At 47.5% G+C, this 19,776-nt stretch overlaps 1 protein-coding gene across 1 annotated transcript in view; it reads right to left on the bottom strand.

The window, feature by feature from the left end:
• The window catches only part of TRPC7 (transient receptor potential cation channel subfamily C member 7), a 255,159-nt gene that overhangs the window by 146,399 nt on the left and 88,984 nt on the right, over nucleotides 1-19,776 (bottom strand). The window contains exon 3 of the mRNA XM_060240416.1: nucleotides 13,109-13,291. Within this exon, the coding sequence (XP_060096399.1) occupies nucleotides 13,109-13,291 (183 nt within the window). The remainder of the gene's footprint in view (nucleotides 1-13,108; nucleotides 13,292-19,776) is intronic.

The raw sequence follows: 19,776 nt of genomic DNA, 5'->3' as shown, positions 1-19,776 counted from the left end.
GAGAAAGTAGGAGGGGAGAGAGAAAGCAAGGAAGAACACAGAAGTCCCCCTCCACACCCAACATGTTAGGGAGTAAGTGGCACTTCCCACCTGCCCTGCCGATGTGCCACAATGGAGCCTTAACTCTTCCCCATCTGCCGGCCCCCAATTGGCCCTGCAACTTTTGGGGGGTGCCTCCTTGCCCCCCCCAACAGGGGAGCTGGAAAGGGAGGGGAAAGTGGTCTCCGGGTGCACCCAAGAGCACCCCCTCATGAGCCCCCTGGGGGAAATCTCCTAGCAGGCACACACACATGTTCTGGGCTGTATTCCTCCTCCTCCATGTGCTGTGTGCTCTAGGGCCAGGGGCACAGGAGGAGGAGAGAGGCATGGCACATCTTGCTGCTGGCGGTGACTGCTGACCGCCCTGCCCTGGGTGGGACCAAATGGGCTGGGCCCGGCTGAAGTTCCACATTGGCACTGGGGAGGAGAAGAAAGCAAGGCAGGCAGACGCCGGATAGGAGAAGCCCAGGGAAGGCAGGCCGGCCTGCGGAGACCCTGAGTCACATGGGGGGGTGCTCAATTTGATGCCCCCTAGAGCTGGCCCTGCTGTGAGAGGAACTGTTTAAAAACTCTCTCAAGAGACAGACACTGTTCTTTCCTTCTGAGAGGCCAAGCAGGAAGGACAGTTGCTGTTTAGGAGGAAGACCCTCACTCTGAGGGAGAGAGTGAGCAGGTCGAGGTCTGGGGCCTAACAGACTAGGATCAGTTAAGTTTAGTTGTGTTAGGGACTTTATGTTTATTTTCCTTCACCCACGTTACTATAGTTTTAAAGCACCTTATCTGTTCACTTACCCTTTATTGATTTTTCTGTTTAAAATAAACCTTTTTGTTGTTCTTTGTTACTCTGCCTGGTCTATGCGCTTATCTTCTTGGCCAAAGCAAGGATCTGAAGGGCTTGAGAGTACTCTGGGCCTTCCCAAGGGACCCTAATTCCAGAGTGGTGGCAGTGTCAGGTGGCACCCCATCTGGGTCATGACACAAGGACAGAAAGAAGAAGTCCAGTTTTATAAGTATTTATAGACTTATCCTTTTGTTTGTTGATTCCATCCCTTCTTGGATTACTTTACTTTTTAGAAATCCATGCTTGTTATTAAGTGGTTAGAAGATATCAGAAGTGGGAAGAGAGAAAATTGTTGTGAGCTCAATACTTTCATTAAAAAAAAACACAACTGCCTAAGTCTGTGCCCAGAGTATGCATTTAAATGGTAACATGTGGTGATGGTGAGGGGAAAACAGTTTTGTATGAACTGAGGTGTTTTTTCCCCATCCAGAATTCAGCTCAGTTGTTTGGAAACAAACTCTTGGGCTAAGCCCTGTGGAGACTTGACATAAATTAAGACATCCACTCCAGAGACAAATAGTAAAAAGGTAGTTATGTTAGTCTGTTGTAGAAAAACAAAAATAAGTTTTGCACAGCGTTAAGAATTAACAGCCTATTTCATCAGAGTCATAAAATGAATGTTCAGTCTGTTGATTGCGTTACACATGTGGAAAAAAAGTGTGACCAGCGAGCATAAAAAGACATGAAATATAAAACATAGGTTATGACATTTCTGTGCAAGTCTCAAAAGTACAAAAGGTTTACAGCAGTCACAGATGTCTGCTAAAACCAAATTAATACAATTAACTCTACTGTCACATTCTTATTCAGCAAGTTATTCATTTAGCAATTACCTGTGCTACAGTAAGAGAGCAATTCAATGAGGCTTACTCCCAGAAAAGTGTTTTTAGGATGGCACTGCTAATGTTAGTCTTTGAGGTGGCAAAGTGACCATAATACACAATAAAATGCATCTGCTATGGAGCTCTGATTTCTTGCAAGAAGTTAATAAGTATTATATATTTAATGCTGCAGAAATTAAACTAAGAGCAAATTGTATCTCATAAAATTGTAGTTTCAGTTTCACATTTGACAGAGAGCTTTGACTCTCGGAAGCTTATACTCTAGAAATCCTGTTGGTCTTTGAGGCACTACTGGACTTGAATCTTTCTTATGAAATTTGTCGGCTATTTTAAATAAATACATGTTGTACTGTTTAGAAACTAATGGAGTCTGGTTGGTGGGAAATTGTACTTTGCTTGAGGTGGCAAAAAACTTTCAAATGGCCCTGAGTGGCAGAGTGCAATGCACAAAATAATAAAACATGCATCCAGGACCTCGTTAAAGTGCTTATGAACTACATGCTGATACCACACTTTTCTATCCACTTTACAATCCTTACAGCTTTGCTAAAATTTTCCAGAAGAAGATCGCCCTTTCAGATGCAGCCCTCCTCTATGCAATGCAAATAGTTGCATTCTTTCAGTAGTCATCCCACGAGTGTTTGAGTGGGAAGAGGGTCAACATATCATTGTTTTGTTTAGAGCCATCAAATATTATAATCTTGAGTTAGACAGAAAATTTTAAAGTACTCTACTGCAAGATGTAAGATGTAGAGCAACTCTCTACACTTTGAAAGTGCCAGTTAATTATGCACAGTGAAGACCCATTTGGGTTGGTTTACTGCTGTGCAAGTTACTTATCTTAATGATTTTGCTCCTTTCAGTTACCATTGCTAAAAGACTCTCAGAGCTGTGAACTCTGCTGTCTAAAGCCAGCTGTAATTTCCACTTCTCATTAGGCAGAACAACCATCTTTTTAAAAAGTTCATTAGCGAGCTAAAAAGCATGCAAACCAGAAAGCTTGGTGTAATCTTGTTCCACGATCCATAGTATCTTACAGCCACTGAAACACAATGTAGTAGTCCAGAAGATATCTCCTGGATTGAATCAAATACAGGGCTCCAATACATCAAATACAGGGCTCCAATACAGATCCTAATTGTTCTGAATCATCTGTGAGGAAACATCACTATATACAGGGCATCTCATCTGCAAAGGAAGATAAGGAGCATTTGTGGCTCCAACAGGCTACAGTGCTCGGATTGGTGCTTTGTATGGTTACCAAACTCAAGATGGAGTCTGGAAATCTCCTGGAATTGAGACTAGGGGTGTGCGTTCAAATCTACCCAAGCTGAAAATATACCTAAAAAATACCTAAAAATATACCTTAAAATCTTTCTTATGGATTTGTCAGTTATTTTAGATAAATACATGTTGTATTGCTTAGAAACTAATGGAGTTTGGTTGGTGGGGAATTTCCACTGCTCATTAGGCAGAACAACCAGCCATCTTTAAAAAATTTCATTAGCAAGCTAAAAAACATGCAAACCAGAAAAAAAAAATCAAATGGCCCTGAGTGGAAGAGCTAATGTACAAGATAATAAAACATGTATCCAGGACCGAAAGAAGACAGAAGACAGAGCAAGGATTAGCTGCGTCACCAGGGAGCAGACTGTTCCTGCAAGCTTGCTTTGGGGCTGACATCTCATGCAGTCAAGATAGAAACCAGTTATACCAATTAAAATATTTAGGATCAAAAGGCTAATATGACATAAAGAAAATGCAATACCAAACCCTACAACTGGTATAATGTTAAAGGAAAAGGTAGGGAGATGAGGAAGGAAATACAAATTTAAATTTTGAATTTTGATTAAAGGAAATTACCTCACAGAAAGCAGAAGTATTAGGGAACCAAACTTTGACCTGTATGTGACATCACAGGATTATATCAAGAAGAGGAGGGGAAGGAGGAGGAGGATGAGATTGGATTTATACCCCACCCTTCACTGAGAGTCTCAGAGCAGTTTACAATTTCCTTTCCCTTCCCCTCCTCACTACAGAGACATCCTGTGAGGTAAGGTGGGGCTGAGAGAGCTCTTCCAAGAACTACAACTGATCCAAGGTCAATCAGCAGGTGCATATGGTGGAGTGGGGAATCAAACCCAATTTTCCCAGATTAGAGTCTGCATACTTAACCACTACACCAAACTGGCTGAGCTCCCCCAAATCCCTGCTGAGCTCCTTCTGTTCTCAAACTCCTCCCTCCACAAGCACTGGTCCAAAATCTCCAGAAATTTCCCAAGCCAGACTTGTCAACACTAGGGTTTGAGAGTTAGACATGCATGTGAAACTTTAAAGTGGTTCTGATTTAAACTATACAGGGAACAATACAAGATGTCCCTAATATCCATATAATTAAAACTTCTTTACCATGTGGTGTCTTTGAGCATTCAGTAGGTTTCTCATTGGAATCAAAAGTCAATAAATATGTTTTGCCCCCCCAGTCGGAATGAAGAAGCAGACACAAATGTTGGGTTTTAAACCGGGCCGCTTTATTAAACTTAATTACTGAGAACTGGCAGGGGTGAAAACCTAAACCAGACAAGCCCTGGGGTCAACCCCGGACCCCGCCTTGTCCAAAGGGCGAGCCACCCTGCCCCCAGCACAAGCCCGCCGTATTCGGGTTGTAGCTGAGCGGCCAGGCCTCCAGCCATACACCACCTGGGCAGCATCAATCCCCATGGAAAGATCCGCCCCAGGTGAGGCTCCCTGTGATCTGCATTCCCCGCACTGAGCCGTGTAGCCCATCTACGGTTCATACAGACCACCGCACCAACGGTGCTAGGCCATAGGTGCTCCCCTGAAAACCTGTGGCCAAACCACCTCCAGCCTGCGACCATAACAAATACCAATAACAAACCTAACACTACTAGGCAGTACAAGGTAGGCGAAAAAACACCCCCACATGGGCCAATTATGTGGAAGTGGAAAAATTCCTACCTGGCCCCTAATAAGGCGACCAGCAGATGCCTGTACTGCCAAAGGGAGGGTGGGCGGGTAGAGAGCCAAAGGAGACTGCATGAGAAGGGGCGGGGAGCCGGGGCTTATATAGCCCCGACTCCCGCCCGAACTAAACACCCGTATATCGGGTGATGCAGCTCCTCCCTCCTTCCGGGGAGGCAAAAGCGGCCCCCAGCTCGAGCGCCGCGAGCCGGCTTGGCTGGGAGGGGCCGAACCTTGCCCCCCCAGTCGGAATGAAGAAGCAGACACAAATGTTGGGTTTTAAACCGGGCCGCTTTATTAAACTTAATTACTGAGAACTGGCAGGGGTGAAAACCTAAACCAGACAAGCCCTGGGGTCAACCCCGGACCCCGCCTTGTCCAAAGGGCGAGCCACCCTGCCCTCAGCACAAGCCCGCCGTATTCGGGTTGTAGCTGAGCGGCCAGGCCTCCAGCCATACACCACCTGGGCAGCATCAATCCCCATGGAAAGATCCGCCCCAGGTGAGGCTCCCTGTGATCTGCATTCCCCGCACTGAGCCGTGTAGCCCATCTACGGTTCATACAGACCACCGCACCAACGGTGCTAGGCCATAGGTGCTCCCCTGAAAACCTGTGGCCAAACCACCTCCAGCCACCGCCAATGCCAAGCCTCTGCTTAGGCATTAGCGCCCCACCGGGTGGCCCAGAGCCAACCGCAACCCCTGCCATATCTCGTCTAAAAAGGCCCGGTTGCCCAACTCTGAAAGATGAACACCATCCGGCCGATACAGGTCAGCCTGCTCTACCCGTATGGCCGGATGCGGGAGAAGATTCCCAGTCCCACTTCCATAGCTTTCTGAATGGCCTTATTGGCCTTGCGCCTAGCGCGTTCGACTACCGGGCCCTACGGCCTTGCGCCTAGCGCGCTCCATCCTCCCAGGTGAAAAAAGGGGGGGGCACCTCCGGTCTTGCATGGCGATCTAGCTGCCCCGACCGGGACCAGCCAAGAAGGACAAGCCCTGGGGTCAACCCCGGACCCCGCCTTGTCCAAAGGGTGAACCACCCTGCCCCCAGCACAAGCCCGCCAGATTCGGGTTGTTGCTGAGCGGCCAGGCCCCAAGCCATTCACCACCTGCGCTAGCGTCAATCCCCTATGGAAAGATACGCTCAGGTGAGGCTGTCCAGTGATCTGTAGTCCCCACACTGAGCCGTGTAGCCCATCTGCGGTTCATACATACCACCTGCACACATGGTGCTGGGCCATAGGTGTTCCCCTGAACGCCCAAGTGAAAGACCCAGATGAGCGGAGAAGGTGCCCTGCCTCACTCCGCACTACGGCCACACCGGCCCCTCGCGACCCAGCCATTCCCCAACTGCCCCGACGCTGAGGCCCAGCTGGGTGCCTGTTGAAGACCGCCTGGCCCAAAGAGCCGCCTGGACGCCCTGCTGTGCGCGCAGATGAGGACACGCTGCCACTCACTACGAGCCACAGCACCTGAAAAACAGAAAAATTGTCAGAACAAATCATGACCAAGAGGCGATAAAAACCCTCGCCCACTAAAAATGCCCCCTAGGCAACCAGCGGGCGCGCCTGGTTCAACAGGTTGCCTCCCTCCGCAGGCCAACCAATGTTGAATCCCGACCTGGGGCGCCCATCCCGCAGTGTCAGTCATTAGACTGGACTGCTAACAAGCTAATACATAGCACCCAAAACAAGCCATCAACAAGGCCGCATGAAGCAGCCGATCCGAAAGGGGGACAGCGTCCTGCGGTGCTACCAATTGCCCGGAAGCCGAATAGTCCTCCACTCCAACTTCTCTCACTGCGACTCGCAGGATTGCACAATATGCGCCGTCTAAATCGGCCAGTAATCCTGCAGCCAGCGGCCCCATGGAACTCCTGCATAGGAAAGCCGCTCTACTATAATCCCCCTGGAACTAGGTGCCAAAGCCAGCTGAATGTCCCTACCAGCTTCAACTTCCCAAATCGCCAAGGGTCCGGGGAGAATCGCGCCAGCAGCAAGTCCACTTCCGGGGCGAGCTGCCAAAAGCACCACAGCTATTGACAATATAGAGCGTCCGCCGCCCCATTACAGCCACCGGGTACATGCCCTACCAGGAACCAAATATTCCACCGGAGGTAATGAAATGTGAATAACCTAACCAGGGTCATTGCCCACACCACTTAGAAGTCCCGGAGTTGGTAACATATACTACCGCCATGCTATTGCCCCTGACTAGCCCAAGACCAGTCGGCGAGTAGCTCATACCAAAGGCAAACGGCTACTAGACTTGGGAAAATCCAAAAAATGGCAGAGCCCTACTGGACCCGGTGTCCACACAGTCGGCCCCTAGCGTCCCAAATACGCCTCAAGGAGGCCGCGCCAAGTGCCACCACATTACAAGCAAAGTTAAGGTGATCAACCCCCTACTGTAATTAAAGCGGCGACACCTTACGTTGCCCACTAAGAGCAGCCAACCGGCCCTTAAATCAGCAACCTTTTTCACCCGCAGCCGAAATGCCTGCTGGTGGGTATAGAGATCAATGCCCAAGGAATGTAAACGCCGTAGTGGGCCCCTCAGAATTCACGTACACTAAAGGTACCCCAACTTGATGGCCAACTCCTGAAAAACATGCAAGAGCCAGCGCATCACCTTGTACCTGCTGGACCGACAAAGGTAGGCACCCCGATAGTGCGCCACGTCATTGAACCCGGTCCTGTCCTATAATGCCCAGTCCAACAAAGAGCCAAAGCGCTTGAATGCAGCGCGGAAGACCGATGGGGTGCCCGGTCCATGTAAGATTTGCTCTCAAAACAAAAGAAAAACCCCAGAACTCAAAATCCTTGTGATAAACTGACAAGAGGCGAAATGGTGCCTTAATTGCATATTGCCATTGCTGCACCAACATCATAAACCCCACGCTGCTTTAACCGACAGGTCAAAGGAAGTGTGCTTCATACCGAACACAATTCCATAATTCACCGTCACCCCTCTGGGTAGGACGGAAAAGAGTGAGGCGATATTCCCCAGGCACTTCATTAAGCCCCACCCCGGGGGAAATATGCACAATGTGGGTCCTGGCGGCGTACCAAAGGGGGGTCCTAAGACCCCGCCTTCCTGGCACTCTTTGGCCATCTTAGCCCCAACTACGTGCTCCAGACCAGCCACTGACTAGCCATCAACAACGCCCGATCCATATAGAATTTCCCTTCAAAGGAAAGCCCTATAACTCAAAATCCTTGGGGCGGGCAGGCAAGAGGCGAAATGCTGACTTGGTGACGCATATCGCCATCTCGGCCCCCCAACCCTACACCCCGAACTACTTTGACCGCCTAGTCAAAGGAAGTATAGCACACTGAGCATAGCCCCTCAGGGCTGGCATCGTTCACCGATGTTCCCTTGGGGAAGACAGGTGGTGGATAATACGATAATCCCCTGCTGCCTTCTTGGGCACAACCCCAAGGACCCTGCTTTCCTGACATTCCTTGGCTGTTTTGCCCAGACCACCTGCTCGAGAACCAACAACTGAACGCAGATTAGGAGCAAAAAAAAAAAAAAGAAAGAAAGAAAAAGAAGGGGGGGGCCCTAGGCCCCCGGTAAGGAATTCGAAAACACCAGGTAAACCCATCCTGTGAGTATCGAACGCCTGCCATCCACGGGTATGTACTCCCCAGCATATTGAGTGCCGTCAGGCGAATGGGGCTGGGCCCCTTTTTCAAAGGGCTGCTGACCGCCACCGCCGCCACCGGGGCGCTTACCGCCCGCTCTGGGCTTTGATCTGCTACAGGCAGAAATTGCGTGGGCCCCGCTGCAGGGCGGGCACTCATGTCGGAACTTACAGGGGTTTCCTGGGGCACACACCCTTGGATGCGAACTCCCAACTAACAGCCAGATATGAACCGGCTGGCCCTCGGTAACGCAGGCCCCTGTGGAAAACCGTTGTTGCTGCAACCTCTGCACTAGATGGCTACTGTCAGATCTGTCTCCGCATTTGGTTTTGCTGAGGACATCAACTACAGCCGCAGCTGCTGATTTATTTGGCCCCACGGCATCCCAGGGTTGACGGCAGCCCTCATACTGAAGGCCACGTCGTATTGCAGCCATGCTGCACCGACAAAGTCCATATACGCCCTAGGAATGCTAGCATGAGGGTTCGGGGGGGGGTAAAACCACCCGCCACCCTGGGCCGCCGGCCATGCCCCTTAAAATTGAGCATACTGATGACCGCTCCAAGGCAAAATTGGCCGGAGGGGGGGACGAGGAGGCCGGGACAGCAGGCGGCGCAACAGCGCATGCCTGTTGGCCCACCGGGGAGAAAACTGGACTGGCAAGCGGGCTAGCTCCCTGAAAACCCCAAGCCCACGTCTGGCCAGGACCTAACTGCCAACAACTTCAACTTGCTCAGCGCCCCATGCCACCCCTCCTGACACCGGCGGAGGGGGGAGTCATTTGAATAGGACCCCACGGCCACCCTTGAACTGGCGGAAGAGGGGGCTTACCACCGTCACTCGGGAAAACTCCAGCCCCTCCAGGGGCCTGCTGCACACCACTACCCGATGTGCCGCCGCCCATTGCCGCAACCGATGGGCCCTCCTCTGGATCCTCCTCCTGGTCCGGTTCCAGCGATGATTCAGGGTCAATGGCCCACCCTTTCCCCTGTGGACTGTGCCATTTATGTACAGCTTGAAGTTCCTCATATATTTGCAGTTCTAAGTGTAGAGGAGGGCACCATGAAGATAAAAGAAAAGGAACACATACAAAGTAAACATGAGAGATGTGTGGAATAAAACAGGCTACAGGACAAGGCTGACGGCCTTTCATTTGGGCAGATCATTCTTCCCCAGTTGAATCACAATGACATCAGGAGGACCCTGAGGGCCCGACCTGACTGATCATCTTTGGCAGAAGAAACCAGCTTGCTGCATAGTCAGGAAAAAAAAAAAAAGATTGAAAAAGCAGCCTGGAATAAGGTGGCTCCAGTGGGCTCTGAGACCTTGAAGAGCCACTATCAGTCAGAGCAGACAACACTGACCAGTAGTCTGATTCAGGACAAGGCAGCTTCATTGAGATGAATGGTCATATGTTTAGGACCACACTGTTAATGTAGCACTATAGTCCCGCACTGAAATCTAGCACTGTGGGCTCCCACACAAAGGAAAAATCTAATAGTGCATTGCTAGTCAAGGACTGCAGCCTTAAAACAAATCCCTATTATGTTTACTCAGAAGTAAGTCCAATTCAGTTCAGCAGGATTTATTCTCTACAAAATATGGTAGGCAAATGACTGCTCCCTGCGGGCCTGCGCTAAAACTCCCCCCAATATATGGGAGGGGGGGGAGAGCAGCTAGCTCCAAGGGGCCGGCTACGGGCCAGGCCGCTACGGGCCGCACCAACAACGCCTACTATGAGGCAAGGAAAAACCATCCACTGGCCAGCCGCTTGAGAACTGCCCCGAACGGGAGCCGCTGCGCACTTCCCCCTCACCGAGGGGGAAGGAAGGAAAGACTCTACACGCCGTCACCAAGGGGCTAGCGAAAGCCCGGGGACACCGCGCTGGCTTCACGCGCTCAGCCCTCCCGGCCGAGTACCACCCACGCTGCGCGTGAAACAACAAAAACAACAAACGACTCAGCCTCGCAAGCGCCGCACGCGTCCCGAAGCAGCAGTCTCCGTCGTGCCGGTCCTCCGATGAAGGCCGTGACCTCGCTGCGACCAGCACGCGGCTCTCACACAGAGAGCCAAAGGAGACTGCATGAGAAGGGGCGGGGAGCCGGGGCTTATATAGCCCCGACTCCCGCCCGAACTAAACACCCGTATATCGGGTGATGCAGCTCCTCCCTCCTTCCGGGGAGGCAAAAGCGGCCCCCAGCTCGAGCGCCGCGAGCCGGCTTGGCTGGGAGGGGCCGAACCTTCTGCTAGCATTTTGTTGTACATATACATGTTTTAGTGAGGGGTGGATCAAAATGAGTTTGAAGGATTTCTGTCTTGCCTTCTCTTACCAGACAAAACTATTTTTGCTTTGATGGCTAAGAAGATTATTATGCCTAAATCCTTCCTCACCCTTTCTCAACCCACTGCCCACTCACTGTCTCTCACTGCATTCCTTTAGTGTGTGGGATTTACAAAGTGTGTAGTCGGATTACTCAAGGTGCCAGTCTGAAATATTTGGTGAGAGGAATAGACACACTACTTTGCTTGGCTGTTCAGACTTTCAAATAGCACAGAACAACCCCCAAAATGAACAAATGCAAAATTCTACTATACATCTCCTCCTTTCTAGGGTTGCCAAGCCCCACCTGGCCACTGCTGGGGGAGAAGGGATAGGGCTGCCTGATCCACGTTGAGAATCTCTTGGAGATTTGGGGATGGAGCCTTGGGAGGACAGGGACCTCAGTGATGTCCAGTGCCACAAAGGCCACACTCCAGGGCATCATTTTTCTCTAGGGGAATTGATATCTGTAGTCTGGAGATGAGTTGTAATTCCATGGGATCTCCAGTCCTACCTGGAGGCTGGCATCTCGATTTCTTTCAGGTATTCCAAGTCAAACACAGGAAAAATTCCCCATATTCTCACAGAGCAAAAATTTCCAGTGGGGGGGGGGACCCACCTAGGTTTCATGAGCAAAGCTATTTTTTTTCTTTGAATGCATACAAAGGAATTGCCTGCCAAGGAAACTTCAAAGCATTAGGAAAGCTGAAACTTTCCACAGAAAGCTGAGCCATGCTAATTTTGCAAATATTACACTTCGACGTTAGCACTTGTGATCCCATCCCCAGTTTCCCACATTCCATTTTCCATTCCTTGTAGAGAAAATAACAGCCCCTCTATCCAGCAACAGAAACCATGGATAACATCAAGATCTCAGAGCTCAGATGGAGGGTCATGCAGTACTACAGTCTGAACTAATTGCTTTGATAACAGGATGAGATGTCTCTGGCCACAGCTGTTGAGAGGCAGAACTAAGCAGGTGCTGGGAGTTGGAGGGAAAGGACAGAACAGATGTTAGCTACAAAATTTGGAATGCTCCTACAGCCCTCTTATAGCCCAATTTCCATCACAGTACATTGTACAAATCATTAATCTGAACCCAGAAAAAAATGATCTATTTGCATAAACACATGCCCAAAATACAAAAAAGCTTAACATGTGCCACTAAAGGAAAGTAATTTTCCTTGCCCTTAATGGTCTATTATTTTCCTTTTTCTGAGACACTTTTATTTGCAGTTTTCCCTCTCTCTTTTTCTCTTGGCTCACATTAGAGGTCTTCACTGTCAGACAAATAATTATTTGTGAAGTCTTGGCTAAAATCAGAAATGGGAAACTTCTGCATGCTTAGTGGCCATTTTGTTTTCCAAGGACCTGAAAGGTATTTTGTTGCTTAAATTGATCATGTTACAACTAGATAAACTCTATAGCAAAACTGGTGATATCTAGCAAGAAAGGATTCCAGTCAAGAAACAAAGGCACTCATACATAGCATTATCCACGAATATGAAAATTTACATATCATTGAAATGTTACATGCTAAACCCAGGAGAAATGTGCAGTCATATGTTTCTTATGTTCTGAGACCATTTTTCTTGTTTTAGGCAACTCTTTAATGTACAGTACCTTAGTTAAAATCTGGTAGGACCATCAATGGAGCTGAAGTGTTTCAAGTGCGTAATCTACCTCATTAATCATCAGTCCCCACTGGGGAAACCTATGTCTATCCCATCAGTACAAGCGCAGCTCATAGTTGAGCAAATAGTGACCCCAGAACTGTTTTTGGTCTGAGGAACTTTCTCCCCACATGCCACTGTCCTCAGGCCCCTTATGCACTTGGGAGCTGACTTCACAGCAGGGAAGTCTCAGTTGATGTCTGACTGGAAGCCGGAGTGGAGAGCCCAGCCTCAACCCAAACATAATGTGTAGTTAGGAGTGAAAAGACAATAATGGCAATTCCATAAATATAGACTTTTCCTGCTATGGACATCTGATTCTGATCTGGCCTTTCTAGGTCCGTAATGCAGCGCTCAGAGGCACTCCTACAATCTGCTTCTCTGCTCTTACCACCTGACATTAGTTACTGATGCCATTTTAATTTGAGTTTATATGCGCTGATCTGAAGTCCATAGAGCAGATGCTTGAAGAACACAAGAAGCTGCCTTACACTATCTGACCTGCTCCTGTCTCATTGTGACTAGGAAAAGCTCCAGGGTTTTAGGGAACAGCTTCTTCCAACTCTGCCATGGAAGATCTTTTTCAGCGGGAGGTGAATTCCAAAGTCTTCGCATGCATAGCTTGTGCTCTGCCACTGAGCACACCACACAAAGCAAAGTGGACCTGAGAGCTTTGAAAAAGCCTAGCTGATTTCTGTGGGTATCAATTTATATCCTTTTTAGAAAAAAAAAACAGGACAAAACAGAAAAAAGACCCTTACCTTTTTGACCTCATATTTAATGGCCAGCTTGATTCTGCTCAAACTTGGGCGGTGATGCTCGGGCCATGCTTGAATATTCACATCTCCATTCAAAATTGCCTCTACTTCTTCAGTGTCCCTGCAGAGATCCAGCACACCCACCACAAAGTCCTTGCATTGCATAGATAACTTCCTATAATCATTCTAATGGAATAGAGAGAAACAAATGTTGTTTTAGCATTGTACCATGACATGATATAACTTTTTGTCTAACTATTAAAGGCCTATGTTGAAACATACTGCTAATTATAAATTTGAAAAGGCCAGGATTGTTATGGGCAATGTATGAATGAACTTTCTGCCAACTGTTTTTTTTTTTTTTCCTGGCTGGGCTGCTGTGACTTTAACAGAAATATGACAAACAGAATTTTACAATAAAAAATTCCCCTTGTTATTCTATCACCACTTCATATGATGCAAAACTTCATACACTGAACTGCTAGACATACAGCTATTAAAAATGGAGTTCTCTTTTTTTGAAGTGACAACCCTAAAATGGTATTAAAATCAGACCACAAAATACATATCTAAATATGCATATTACCATTTATAGTTACCATTTATAGTTATATTACCATTTATAGAAAGGCACATATTACTCTGCTTAATATATGTATCTTGTGCTTTCAGCAGAATCCCATGAAGGCTCTGGAAACTGTGAACAGGTGTCTGGAGGTAGTTTTGGAATGGATGAGGGCTGAAGAACAGAAACCTGATCCTGACAGAATGGATATGCTACTGATAGGGGGGAAGGCTTAACCCAGGAATTGGAATATCTCCTGTTCTGGATGGAGTTGCACTCCTAAAGAAGTAGGTTTGTAGCTTGGACCTAGACCTCCTGTTAGATAAACAGGTAGCAGTGGTGATCAGGGGTGCATTTCAGGGGTGCAGGCTGTAGCGACGTGGCTCAGATTGAGTGGGCTGAAGCTGAACCCAGCGAAGACAGAGGTCCTTTGTGTGGGTCGCGGTGCCCTAGGAGGGGAAATAGCTCTCCCAACCTTCGATGGCGCATTATTGAAACCAGCGCGCCAGGTAAAGAGTTTGGGTGTTGTACTGGAGCCTTCATTATCAATGGAGGCCCAGATAGCAGCCACTGCCAAGTCAGCATTCTTCCATCTGAAGCGGGCAAGGCAGTTGGCCCCCTTCCTGGAGCGTCGCGACCTCGCAACAGTGATCCATGCAACGGTCACCTCAAGATTGGACTACTGTAATGCCCTCTACTTGGGGCTACCTTTGTGCCGGACCCGGAAGTTGCAGCTGGTGCAGAACGCGTCGGCCAGGCTACTGTTAGGGCTCCCGAAATGGGAGCACATACAGCCAGGGCTGCGCGGACTGCACTGGCTGCCAATTACATACCGAGTCCAGTACAAAGTGTTGGTCATTACCTTTAAAGCCTTATATGGCCGAGGACCAGCCTACCTAAGGGACCGTCTCTCCCCACATGAACCCCAGAGGGCACTGAGGTCAGTTGGAAAAAATAAAATGACTATCCCTGGGCCGAGAGAGGTCAAGCTCCAAAACACCAGAGCTCGGGCCTTTTCAGCTGTGGCCCCTGCACTGTGGAATCAACTTCCGGAGGAAGTGCGGGCCCTGCGGAGCCTTGACTAGTTCCGCAGGGCCTGCAAGACCGTCCTTTTTAAACAAGCGCACATCGACATCGACTGCTGAATTGCTGTGAATAAAGGATCCGCCATCTGCATTACTATGGAACTATTTAAACTGGCAGAACCAGCGTCAGAATATCACTATTGCTGCCAGATAAATTTAATTTAACTTAAATCATGTATTATAAATCTACTAACTGGTTTTTATATGTTTAATCTTTTAATTGTTAAATTTAAAGTTTTTATCTATTAATGTAAATGTATAAAATGTTGTTAGCCGCCCTGAGCCGCCTAGGCGGGGAGGGCGGGATACAAATAAAATCTATTATTATTATTATTTCACCAGTTTTGGTTTTTCCTGGGAGGGAAAGATCCTACCTCTGTGCTGTTTGTTCTGGTAACATCTGGATTAGATTACTACAATGTGCTCTGCAGGGAGTTACCTTTGAAGACTGCCCAAAAGCTACAGTTGGTACTGAATGCTGCGGCCAGAATACTAGCTGGAGAATACTGACTTGAATATTCACAGGAACCATATCACCACACTTTTTTCCATCTCCCAGTTTGTTTCTGGGACCAAGCAAAGGTGCTCTTTTTGACCTTTAAAGCCCTATATGACTTGAAGATAGCACACCTACTCCCATATGAGCCTACAGATTAACATCAATCATCTTTGGGTGCCCTGCTTTAAGTGCCTCCACCATCTGAAGCTAGTATGGAATGACCTTCCCATTCATGATACCCAAACTTTGGAACTCCCACTCCAGGGTGGTTTTTCTGTCTCCCTTTGTAGTCTTCTGCCAGCAGATGAAGACTTTTAAAAATTTCTGTTTGGTATTCCTTCACTAATTGTTATGGGCCCTTCTCCCTAGCTGTGTTGTTTTGTGTGTTAAAGGCTGGGTACAGATGGGCAGTATGGGGTGGCAGCCTCCTGACTCAGAATAAAAGCTGGCACAGTTCGAGATGCTCTGGGGCAGTCAGATAGCTCACACCCTGCTGCCGGAAGAGGGATGGGCTGTGTGCATTCTGGAGGAGTGGTCAGACCACGCAAGCACATGGGAGGTGCTTCACTGGTGCTCCCCTGCCGTTCAGAGGGCCAGGAAAAGTGACAGGGAAGCGCTTCAGATATTTGCTACCACTTAGTAAGTGGTAGCATTTTAAGGCAACATAGAGGCACCAGAGGATGACAAAAGGGCGAGAGTGAGGCAGGACCGAGATGTGCACATTCGAATGCACAATTTAAATCTGGCTGTGGGAAGTTCCTGTGTCAGCCCAAATAGGCTGTCTATATTCAGCCTGTTTATATGTTTTATTGAATTGTTTAAATATTTTATATACATTTATATTTTAAATGCTGTTTAATGTCTTGATGTTGTAACGTTTTGAAGTTTTGATGCATTGGGTACCCTATTTGGGAAGAAAGGCAGCAGAGAATAAATAAGAAAATGAATAAATAAATACATAGTATTTAAGAGAGGAACAATGTAGCTTAGTTCATCTGTTCCTGGCTTGTAACACATAAGACTGCAGGTGAAAGAACTACATGACCAAATGCAAATGAAGGAATGCATATACTTCTTTTAAAAATCACTGCATACAAAACTAGGGCAGTAGGAGAAGACCAGGTGAATGGTAGAATGTGCAGAAGCATTTAACCTGCAACTGGAAGTGGTATAACTCAAGAGCTATTTTTATTATTTTATCATTTATTGTGAACTGAGCCTAAAATTCTGACAAAGTCACCTTCGTGATATGAAATGACAGATTGCCTTAATTCAAAAATATTCATTTTAGGAAAAAAAGAATAAAGCAAACTTCTGTAGAACCTGATGTCTACAGCATCTCTGACAACCAGCACCATTTTAAGGAGTGAAACGTATCTGACTAAGAACTGTCTGAGACAAAGGACTGAAACTATTTAAAGTGCACCTGACAAATTAATGGATTGATCCTGTGAGCCACTACTTTATTGCACAATACTCTGGTGATCTGAAATGAAGTGGACAAGGAATGGGAGGACAATGGAAAACAAACTAAAGCCATTCTTTCCAGTTGCTCCAAACTATGGATGCCATCAGATGGGCTTTTTGACTTGCCATAGCCCCGCCCCCCCCTGGTTTGAATGTGCACAATCATATGCACATATCTGCTCCCTGTGGCCCCCTCATCCTTACCTCATGGTAAGATAACTCCCACATACATAAAAGAGCCACCGGGAAGTCCTTGCCACATCTCCATGGTGGCCATTTAATCGGCCCACGTGCACCATGGATGCACTGTGCACATGCAGGAACGATGTGAATGCTCCTCTCAGTGTGTGTGTGCAGGCCATGCCTGTGTCAGCTGCTGGGTGGGCATCATCTGATTGCAGCAGGGCATCTCTAACTGGAGCAACTTTTTTAAAAGTGGAGAGACCACCATGGCAATTGGCTTGGCTGATCCCACCCTATGATTAATACATTCAGACAACGGTAAAGATGTATGTTCAGATATTTCTGGGCCAAATATATATACTCCCAAAATACCATATTGGTATTTTCTGAGTATATTCTTATGTCCAGATGATATTTGAGATTCTCAAGAATATCAATATCCAGAGATCCTGAATGTTTCAGAAGTATTCAGGAATGTTTAAGAATATCTGGGGCTGGGACATTAAGGATCCCAGTCCTATTTTTTCCTCCCTTTTAGATGTTTCCTGATCAACAAGCTAGAGGGGGAAGGCAGTATCACCTAGGCAAATGAGATTACTAGAATTCTCTACCCAATCATGACAATTCTCTCATAGCCCATAGGTTCCTAAGCATGGACAAAGAGAGTAAAAAGTAGTATGGCTGAAGTTTGACTCCATTTCGGGTAAGATTGTTTAAGGAGCTGGTGTCCCTCTGGCTGCTCTGGTCTGTCTCTGACTTGGATTAATTCTGCTGCCTGCTGTTGTGTGTTTAGGAAGATAATCTTCTTGTTCTGTGCCAGGACTGTCCTTTTTTGGTAAAGTATTATTTCATGTTTTTTTAAAACCTGGTTGAGATCTGGCAAGACCGGCTCACCATGGCCATCAATGAGATCGCTCCACGGCGCCCTCTGTGTCCTCGTGCTAAGCTGGCCCCATGGTATAACCTGGAGCTGCAGCTGATGAAATGATGGCTCAGACAACTAGAGAGGTGGTGGCGGCATACTCGAAATGAAGCGACCAGAACATCTTATAGAGAGTTTATGAGGTCCTATGAGATGACAGCAAAAGCCACAGCACAATTCGCGCCCAGCACAATTATTTAGTATTATTTGGAATCTTACAACTCTGCCAAAAGGCAGACCAAACTGTAGGGAATTGGATATAGGCTGTGAGGCTTTTGCAACTTTTTTCGCAGATAACATCTCATTACTCCGCAATGACCTCCCTGCCACTGTTGAAACAGTAAGGGACCTTGAGGCTCCGTACGTCTTTTCCGGATCAGCTTTGGATCGTTTTGCAACACTCAGCATGGAGGAAGTCGACAGAATAACATGTGACCTGGACCCTTGCCCATCCTGGCTGATTAAAACTTGCCAGTTGGAGCAATGATATCCTAGACGGGATATCGTAAATAGGGGCTTTTTCCAGGGCCCCTCAAAGAGGCAGTGGTCCGCCCTCTCCTGACAAAACCATCACTAGATCCAGCCGAATTGGCACACTAACGGCCGGTCTCAAATTTGCCCTTTTTGGGCAAAATTATTGAGAGGGCAGTAGAGCTACAGTTACAGAGTTTTCTGGAGGACGCATCCATCCTGGACCCCCATCAGTCCAGCTTTCTCCCAGGTCATGGGGTGGAGACAGTTTCGACACAGTTGACCATCAGTTGCTGATTCACCACCTTGCCGACGCAGGGATTCAGGGGTTGTCCTTGCAATAGCTTTCCTCTTTTCTCTATGGTCGGGGACAAAGGGTGGTGATCGGAGGACAGTCATCCCAGAGACACCCACTTAATTAATCTTCATTGACAATGGAGCCCCAGATAGCCACTGCCAAATCCACCTTTTTCCATCTTAGGCGGGCAAGGCAGTTGGTCCTTTTCCTCAACCATGGTGACCTGGCAACTGTGGTCTATGCTACTATCACCTCAAGATTGGACTACTGTAACACCCTCTATAAGGGGCTGCCCTTGTCTCAAATCCGGAGACTGCAGCTGGTGCAGAGTGAAGCAGCTAGGCTGTTATTGGGGCTCTCCATGCGGGAGCACATACAGCCTGGGCTGCAGGAACTGCACTGGCTGCCGATACTGTACCAGATTTGCTACAAGGTGCTAGTTATTACCTTTAAAGCCCTATATGGCCAAGGACCTGTCTATCTCAGGAACCGTCTCTTCCCATATGTTCCCCAGAGGGTACTCAAATCAGGAACATGGAACCTGTTATCGATCCCTGGGCCTTCTCTATGGCAGCCCCCTATTGGTGGAACCAACTGCCAGAAGAAGCAAGAGCCTTGCAGGATCTTGTTCAGTTCCGCAAGGCTTGCAAGACAGCTTTATTTCAACTTGCTTTTAATTGATAGCCACATATGAGGATACTCAGGAAGACTGAAACTGAAATTATTGGACTGTATTATTAGCACCAAATTGTTTTTAAAATGTTTTAATTGTTGTATTGTTTAAGGTTTTAATTAGTTAATGTTCAATATCTGTACATGCTTTTACTGTTGTGAATCACCCTGAGCCTGCTTCGGCGGGAGGGCAGGATATAAATCCAATAAAATAAAATAAAATAAAATAAATGTTCTTCTGCATTGTTTGTTTTTGTCTGTGGGAAGGGTTGTAGTTGTGTGGTGTCAAAGCCAGCTTGGTGTAGTGGTTAAGAGTGGCAGACTCTAATCTGAAGAATGGGGATTTGGTTCCCCATTCCTCCATATGCAGCCAGTTGGGTGGCCTTGGGTCAGTCACAGCTCTCTCAGAGCTGTTCTGTATAAATTTAAATAAAAATTATTTCCAAATATAAAAAAGAGAAGTTCTCTCAGAGCTCTCTCATCCCCACCTACCTCACAGGATGTCTGTT

Source organism: Heteronotia binoei, chromosome 5 (assembly GCF_032191835.1).
Source record: "Heteronotia binoei isolate CCM8104 ecotype False Entrance Well chromosome 5, APGP_CSIRO_Hbin_v1, whole genome shotgun sequence".
NCBI lineage: Eukaryota > Metazoa > Chordata > Lepidosauria > Squamata > Gekkonidae > Heteronotia > Heteronotia binoei.
Note: the sequence above shows the minus strand (reverse complement) of the source record. Positions and strands in the feature narration are given on the sequence as shown.